Source organism: Eimeria tenella, genomic scaffold, assembly GCF_000499545.2.
Source record: "Eimeria tenella Houghton genomic scaffold, Eth_scaff261, whole genome shotgun sequence".
NCBI classification, from domain to species: Eukaryota; Apicomplexa; class Conoidasida; order Eucoccidiorida; family Eimeriidae; genus Eimeria; species Eimeria tenella.
In genome coordinates this window covers 3,830-11,395 of record NW_013544224.1, presented here as the reverse complement: position 1 = coordinate 11,395, position 7,566 = coordinate 3,830, and the positions used below count along the sequence as shown (strand labels likewise).

At 41.3% G+C, this 7,566-nt stretch overlaps 1 protein-coding gene across 1 annotated transcript; it reads left to right on the top strand.

Moving 5' to 3' along the window:
• Positions 1 to 3,184: 3,184 nt before the first annotated feature.
• ETH_00032630 (uncharacterized protein) lies at positions 3,185 to 7,566 on the top strand (the record flags this gene model as incomplete). Its single annotated transcript, XM_013379387.1, has 5 exons — positions 3,185 to 3,307; positions 3,723 to 3,852; positions 4,567 to 4,697; positions 5,940 to 6,954; positions 7,181 to 7,566. The coding sequence occupies 5 exons, from the start codon at positions 3,185 to 3,187 to the stop codon at positions 7,564 to 7,566; spliced, it is 1,785 nt and encodes a 594-aa protein (XP_013234841.1).

Here is a 7,566-nt window from a genome sequence, read left to right as displayed (position 1 = left end):
GATATATGACCTCACGTGAGATTTTGCTGCTGCTGCTGCTGCTGCTGCAGTTGTTGATGCTGCTGTTGCTGCTGCTGTTCCTGCTGCTGCTGCTGTTTTTGTTGCTGCTGTTGCTTCTACTGCTGCTGTTGGTGCTGCCGCGTCTGCTGCTGCTGCCATTGTTGCTGCTGCTTCTGCTGCTACTGTTGCTGCTGCTGCTGCTGCACTGTTGCTGCTGCTGCTGCTGCTGCTGCTGCTGTTGCTGCTGCTGCTGCTGGAGATCTGGCCGCACTTATGCAAGCTGAGGTGTATAGGGAGGCCTCTAGCAGCTAGGTGCCCGAACCCTAAACCCTAAACCCTAAACCCTAATCATTTCGTTTTTATTTTTGCATCAGCAATGCCTTTGAAGAAAAGAAATGCGAGAATTGCGATTTGCTTTCGCAAGAAGTACAAACGCTCCAGGTAAACCCCCAAACCCTAAACCCTAGACCCTAAACCCTAAATCCTACCCCTAAACCCTAGCCCTAAACCCTAGACCCTAAACACTAATATATGGAATCTGATCTAAGGCAGGGGAAAGGGACCTCTAAAAGGATTAAAAGCTCGATGTCTATTGTTTCGGGATTATAATCTAGGGTTTAGGGTTTACGGTTTAGGCTTAGGGTTTAGGGTTTAGGGTTTAAGGTTTAGGGTGTAGGGTTTCGGGCTTAGGATTTGAGGGTTTGTAGGAAGCTCTGGCAGCAATGGAGAAAGACATTCAACTCGAGTCTGAAGAGATAAGGCGCGCCAAAACCCTAAACCCTAAACCCTAAACCCTTGGCCCTAAACCCTAAACCCTACGCTCCCAAATTCAGCCCCTACGCTTCGAAACTGCGACTGCGAACCTCTTACCCTAAACCCTAAACCCTAAACCCTTAACCCTAAACCCTAGATGCGGTTTGGTTGTGTTCTTGACATTTGTTCTGCTTCAGAAACGAAGACACTGAGGAAGCCAAAGAGGCTGAGGTAACTGTTGCTGCTTCTCTTTGCCACATATCCAATTAAAAGAGGGAGCTAGTAAACCCTAAACCCTTTTTTAGGGTTTGCGTGGCTGAGGCAGGCTGCAGCAGAGGATCAGACAAAGGAACCTTCGGCAGAAGAAACAGAAAAAAAGGACGCAAGCCCCAAACACTTTCAATTAATTAATTAATTAGTTTATTTATGAATTAATAAATATAATAATATTATTTATTTATTTATTTATTTATAGATTTTTGTGTTGAGTTCATTTGTTCAAAGTCGCCCATTCAACATTTTGAATGCGCAGCTGCAAAGGGCTCTGCATGCGTTTGTGTTTGATTTATAACTTTAATTCATATAAATAAAAAAATAAATAAATAAATAAATTTGAAACAAATAAATTTAAACAAATTTAATTCCATTTAAATTCAACTTCCGTCGTTTCTTGTGCCCTGTTCTGGCCTCAGTCGCTTTTCTAGAGCTGAGGGTGGCATGTTGAAATTCAGATTTTGAATTATTTCGGGTTTTTTTGGCGTAATTTGCTTCTTTTAATTTTATTTCTTCCGAATTAAAATAATAATTGCATTTTAACTCCTTAATTCTTTTCAAGTGGTTCAAAATCGGGAAAAAAAGAAAGCTTTCCGCAAGAGTGGATCTGCTGCGCCGCAGGCCGAGCTGCATGTACACCTGAAAAAAGCCCGCGACAAAATCCACTTTTTAGAAAAACAAAATGAAATATTAAAAGCAGCGGCAGAAACAAATACTTTTAAACTTGCTGCGCAGCACCAAAGCCAGCTCCTGCGCCTCCATGCACAGGCGAGACAACGATTTAGGGTTTAGGGTTTAGGGTTTAGGGTTTGGGGTTTGATGTTTAGGGTTTAGGGTTTAGGGTTTGGGGTTTGATGTTTAGGGTTTAGGGTTTGGGGTTGAGCTGCTAATGCTGAGGAATAAGGGGTAAGAACTTCGGAGTTAATGTTTATTGTTTATGGCCTAGTTCTAAGGTTTGAAATCTAGGGTTTACTTAGGGTTTAAGGTTTACGGTTTAGGGTTTAGGGTTTAGGGTTTAAGGTTTGTGTTCAGCATGAGGCAGAAAAGAAAGTGCTGCAAAGCGAGTTGGAATTAAAATTTAAATCTCAAGAAGAACAAATTCAGCGAAAAGCAGAAAAAGACCTGCTGCAGTACAAACTCCAAGTAACCCTAAACCCTAAACCCTAAACCCTAATCTCTGAACCCAAACCCTAAACCCTAATCTCTGAAGCCAAAACCTAAACCCTTAGCTATAGTTCCTATAAGGTAAACCCCAAACCCTCACATTCGGAGTGCGGGCTCTAATTATGATATCTGCTAATTACAGCTCTTTGTCTAATCCATAATCTTAAACCCTAAACCCTAAACCCTAATTCTAAGCCCTTAAACCCTCGCCCTAAACCCTCAAACCCTAACCCCAAACCCTTGGGTAGCTCCAGCACCAAGTGACCTAAACCCCAAACCCTAAACATCAAGCCCTAAACCCTAAACCCTAAATCCTAAACCCTAGGGGCTTTGGGGTGGATGTACAGCTGGACGCTGCGGAGACAAAGGCGGAAAGTTTGGAAGTGAAATATCATCATTCTGAAACTCGATATGAGGCAAGACTTTCTATTTATTTATTTATTTTTTTATTTTATTTATTATTTAATTTCATTTTATTTATTATTTATTTATTTATTTATTACTTATTTATTTATGCTTTTTTATTGTCTTTCCATTGTGCGTCGTTTGTTGTTTATTGGCGCTGCTGCTTCTCCAGTTGGCCAAATAAAAAGATAAATAAATAATAAATAAATAATAAATAAATAAATAAATGATAAATAAATAAATAATAAATAAATAACAAATAAATAAATAAATAATAATAATTTAAATAATTTAAATAATTGATTTCTTCAGGAAGTTGCTTCTGCACTTTGCAAAACGCATGCAGCCCATCAAGAGTCTCTCGCGAAACTTTCAGCTCAGGTTCGAAGTTAGGGTTTAGGATTTAGGGTTTAGGGTTTAGGGTTTAGGGTTTAGGGTTTGGGGCTCAGGGTTTAGGCTGAAGAAGCAGCAGCGGGGAAACCAGGGTTCAGCTGTTTACTTGCAGTGCTAGGGGTTAAGGGTCTTGGGCCTATGGCTTAGGGTTTAGGGTTTAGGGTTTAGGGTTTAGGGTTTAGGGTTTTGTTTGCAGCTGCAGCTGAGCGCTGCTGAGCTGCAGAAAATGAAGATTGCACTTGAGGCTTCGAAAGAAGAAAAGGAAAAAAACGAAGACGAAATAAAACAATTGAAAGAAGAGCTGCAGGCCACACAGCACGTAAACCCTAAACCCTAAACCCTAAACCCTAGACACTAGGCCGTAGTTTAGCTTTAGTATTTAATTTACTTTAAGAGTGTAAATATTTTAATTCATTTATAATTTCCTTTCTCCTGTCTTTCAGCCTCTCAGGTGTACGCACACCTGGGCTCAAAGATAGCTGTTTGAATCACTTTAGGGTTTAGGGTTTAGGGTTTTGGGTTTACGGTTTAGGGCTTGGAGCTTTGGGCCTGGGCTTTGGGGTTTAGCGTGTAGAGTGGAGGGTTTAGGTTTTGGGGTTTTTGACGTTTGGGCTTCAGGTCTTGGGGCAAGAAGCGTCTAGTAGGGTCTAGGGTCTAGGGTCTAGGATTTAGGGTCTAGGGTTTAGGGTCTAGGGTTTAGGGTGTAGGGTTTAGGGTTTAGGGCGGTTGTTTAGGACTTGGAAGAATCCGAAAAGAAAGCAAAAGAAGAAATGGTTTTGCTGGAAGAACTAAAAATAGAACTTTCTGCTTTTCAGCGGTTTGATGAAAGACTCGAAAAGTGCTTCACCATGATCGTCGAGTCCGGTAACCCTAAACCCTAAACCCTAAACCCTAAACGCTAAATCCTATCTCCTGAGTGCTAGGCCGTAGAGCCTACTAGACGCTAAACCCTACTAAACCCTTAGCCCTACTAGATCCTAAACCCTGTTAAACCCTAAACCGTACTAGGCCTCAAACCCTACAAAACCCTAAACCATAAAACCCCTAAACCCTGGTAAACCCTAAACCCTCCTAAACCCTACTAAACCTGAATGCTGAGGACTAAACGCTGATAATCCCTAAACGCTAAAGCCTAAACCCCATAAAAGCCTAACCCCCGCTAAACCCTAAACCCTCGTAAACCCTAGACCGTGAACCCTTGAGCTGAAATGCTAAGCGCGTAGCCGTAAACCCTAAACCCTAAACCCTAACTCCTTCACTTCGGGCTTTTGTGTCTTTTAATTGCTAAACTATTTATTTAGTTGTTAAATTAATTTATTTGTTTCTGTCTTTCTTCTTTCTTTTGCTGCTGCGCAAAGTTGCTGCTGCGGCGGTGGAGCTGGGGTGTACGTACACCTCAGAAGGCCGTCGCGGCGGCGGTCGATCTTTCCGGATTTTTTTCATTTTCTTGAATTCAAAAGCCGAATGTGTGAAATAAAAAGAATTTAAATGTGTTTAATTGATTATTTTTGACTCAAAATGGTGCATTTAGTTGGATTTGGTGGTTTATTTTCCGGAATTTCGACTCCGTTTCCGCAGAAACGCCCCCCAGCCAAGAACTCGTTGCCCCTTTTCTCAACTTGAAAGTCCCCGGCTATAAACTGCTGCAAAAGGCCTTTAATTTGGCCTTTAGACTTTTCGCTTTAAATCAAAAGTTCAAAAAAATGGAAGTGAGGCTTTAAACGCAATTAAATGGATTAAAATAGTAATTAAAATGATTAAATGGCAGTTGAATTAACAAAATAATTATTAAATTAATCAAAGTAACTAGAATCGTTCATTATAATTATTAAGTTGGTGAAAAAATTTTAAATTTTGGGGTAAAAATGATTGAATTGAAGAGAATTGTGATTAAATAACTCAAAATAAAAATTGAATGAATGAAAAAGATATTAAAATAAATGAAAAGAATAAAAAAATAAATGAAAAGGATTTAAAAAGTAAATCGAAGCGATTAAAAGAATAAATGGAAATGGTAATAGAAGAATGGATATAAAGATAAAAAGATTGAAAATGGTAAAAAGGGAATGTTGATTAAAATGATTAAAAGCGATTATTAAAAAGAATGGAAATTATAATAAAATAAAACAAGATGACTATTAAAAAGAATGAAAATAACAATTAAAAGAAAGATAATTATAATGCAAGAACAGAAAAATAAAAAAAGATTTGAAATGGTCTTGTAATAGAAAACAAGAAAATAAGATTTGTTTTGCTCTTCCATTTGTCTGTTCAAAGTGTCATTTGAAATGTACTTTTGTTATTTAATTACTTAATTATTTGATCCTTTAAGTATTTAATTATTTAAATTTAAATCCAAATTTAAATTCAAAAACGGAAATTATTTATTTGCAAGCAAAATCTTCGTGGAGTGTATCACAATAATTTGCAAAATAATTCAAATACACTTTTATATTAAAACGTTCTTAATTTAATTTAATTTAATTTGTTTTGTTATTTCATTTTATTTTGTTTTATTTTGTTTTATTTTATTTTATTTTATTTTATTTTATTTTATTTTATTTTATTTTATTTTATTTTATTTTATTTTATTTCTTTTTTTGCGCAAAATGCACATTGTTCTGGTGTACATACACCGCAGACTGCATTGCATTTTCCAAATTGTAGATTTAATATTATTAAATATATTTTACCATGTCTTTAAAATTGCATATGTTATATTGATAAACAGGATATATTTATATTTTATATCCAAATAGTGCTGCATTAAATTTGTCAGTTTTGCAGCAAAATGGAATTATTTTTAAAATCAAGAATAATTAATTCTTCAAACTTAAAAGACTTTTAAAAAGAAGAAAAGATAAGACAAAGCAGAGGAGAAATTAAAATCGACACACCGACTCGTCTGCTGCTACTGCTGCCGCTGCTGCTGCTGCTGCTGCTGTTTACAGATTGAGCTGGAGACGTCGGAGGCAAAGCGGAAGCAGCTGGCTGCGATGCTGCAGGCCGAGCGCTGCTGCAACAGCAGCAGCAGCAGCATTTGCTCTTTCCCTGAGCTGCGGGAGCGTTTGCTGCAGCTGCATGCGAGATGCATAGAAGCAGAAGCAGCACTAAAAGAAGAAATAAATAAAAATAAAATGCTGCAGCAGCAAAGAGCAGCACTTGTCAGCGACCTCAAGAGGTGTCTAGACACCCGAACTGAAATGCAGCGCAGCATCGAAAATGCTGCGAAAAACAGCGCATGCATTTGCTGCTGCGTCCTGCAGCAGCAGCAGCAGCAGCTCCAGACGCAGCAGGAGCAGCAGCCAAATCCAAGTGTGGGACAGCAGCTTCAGCAGCAAATGATGCACCAACCGCAGCACATGCAGCGACAGCAGCAGCAGGATCACCTGCAGCAGCAGCAGGAACACCAACAGCTGCAGCAGCAGCAGCAGCAGGAACAGCAGCAACACTGCCAGCAGCAGCAGCAGCAACTGGCATCGGTATCCTTACTTAAGGCAACACTGCCTTGCCTACAACAGCAGCACTCGCTGCTGAGACACGCGAGCCAGCTGCAGCAGCCTTTTCAGCAGCAGCAGCTTCTGCAACAGCAGCAGCAGCAGCAGCTGCAGCAGCAGCTGCAGCAGCAGCTGCAGCAGCAGCTGCAGCAAGGATGCCTGGTTTATGAAGAGCAAACAAAGGCTAGTACGTCTTCTGAAGGGCCTAGCAGCAGCACCACTGCAGCAAGCTGCTGTTTCTCAGGAGCCAACCGCAGCAACAGCAGCAGCAGCTGCAGCAGCAGCTGCAGCAGCAGCAGCAAATGCTGCAGCTGCAGCAGCAGCTGCTGCTACAACGTGCCCTCTGCTGAGAGCCATGTGCCAGCTGCAGCAACAACAGCAGCACCAACAGCAGCTGCAGCAGCAGAAACAGCAGAAGCTCCTCGGCATCACCACCGAAAGAAATGTAAATTTCATTCCAGACTAATAAGTAAGGAAGAGACAGGAGCTGCTGCTGCTAGCTTTGGTGCTGCTGCTGCTGCTTTGCTGCTGCAGCAGCAGCAGCAAAAGCAAAAACAAGTAGAAGCAATGCAGCACTTACGGTGTACTGACACCGCAAGACAAGGCAAGCAGCTCTCCTGCTGCGTTGCTGCTGCTGCTGTCCCTCCTGCTGCTGGCTGCTGCGCTGCTGCTAAAAGCAGCAGCTGCTGCTGCAGCTCGAAACCAGCAGCAGCTGCAGCAGCAGCAGCGCACAGCAGCAACAACTGCAACGTGTCTGCGTCTTCTGTACCCTAAATATCCCCAAATGCTGCAGCAACAGCAACAGCAGCAGCAGCAAAATTTCTCTTCCTTGTTCTTTGCCCAATGCCGCGTCTCACTCTGCTTCGCAGCTGCAGCACCAGCTGCAGCAGCAGCAGCAGCAGCAGTGACCACGGCAGCAGCAGCACTAACCACAGCAGCAAGCAGCAGCAGCCACAGCAACGAGCATCAGCAGCAACTGCTGCAGCAACTGCTGCAGCAAATAGCAGTAAAAGCAGAAACAAGTGAAGCAGCAATAAACAGCAGAAGCAGCATCAAATGCTGCCAGCTAATGCAGCACTAG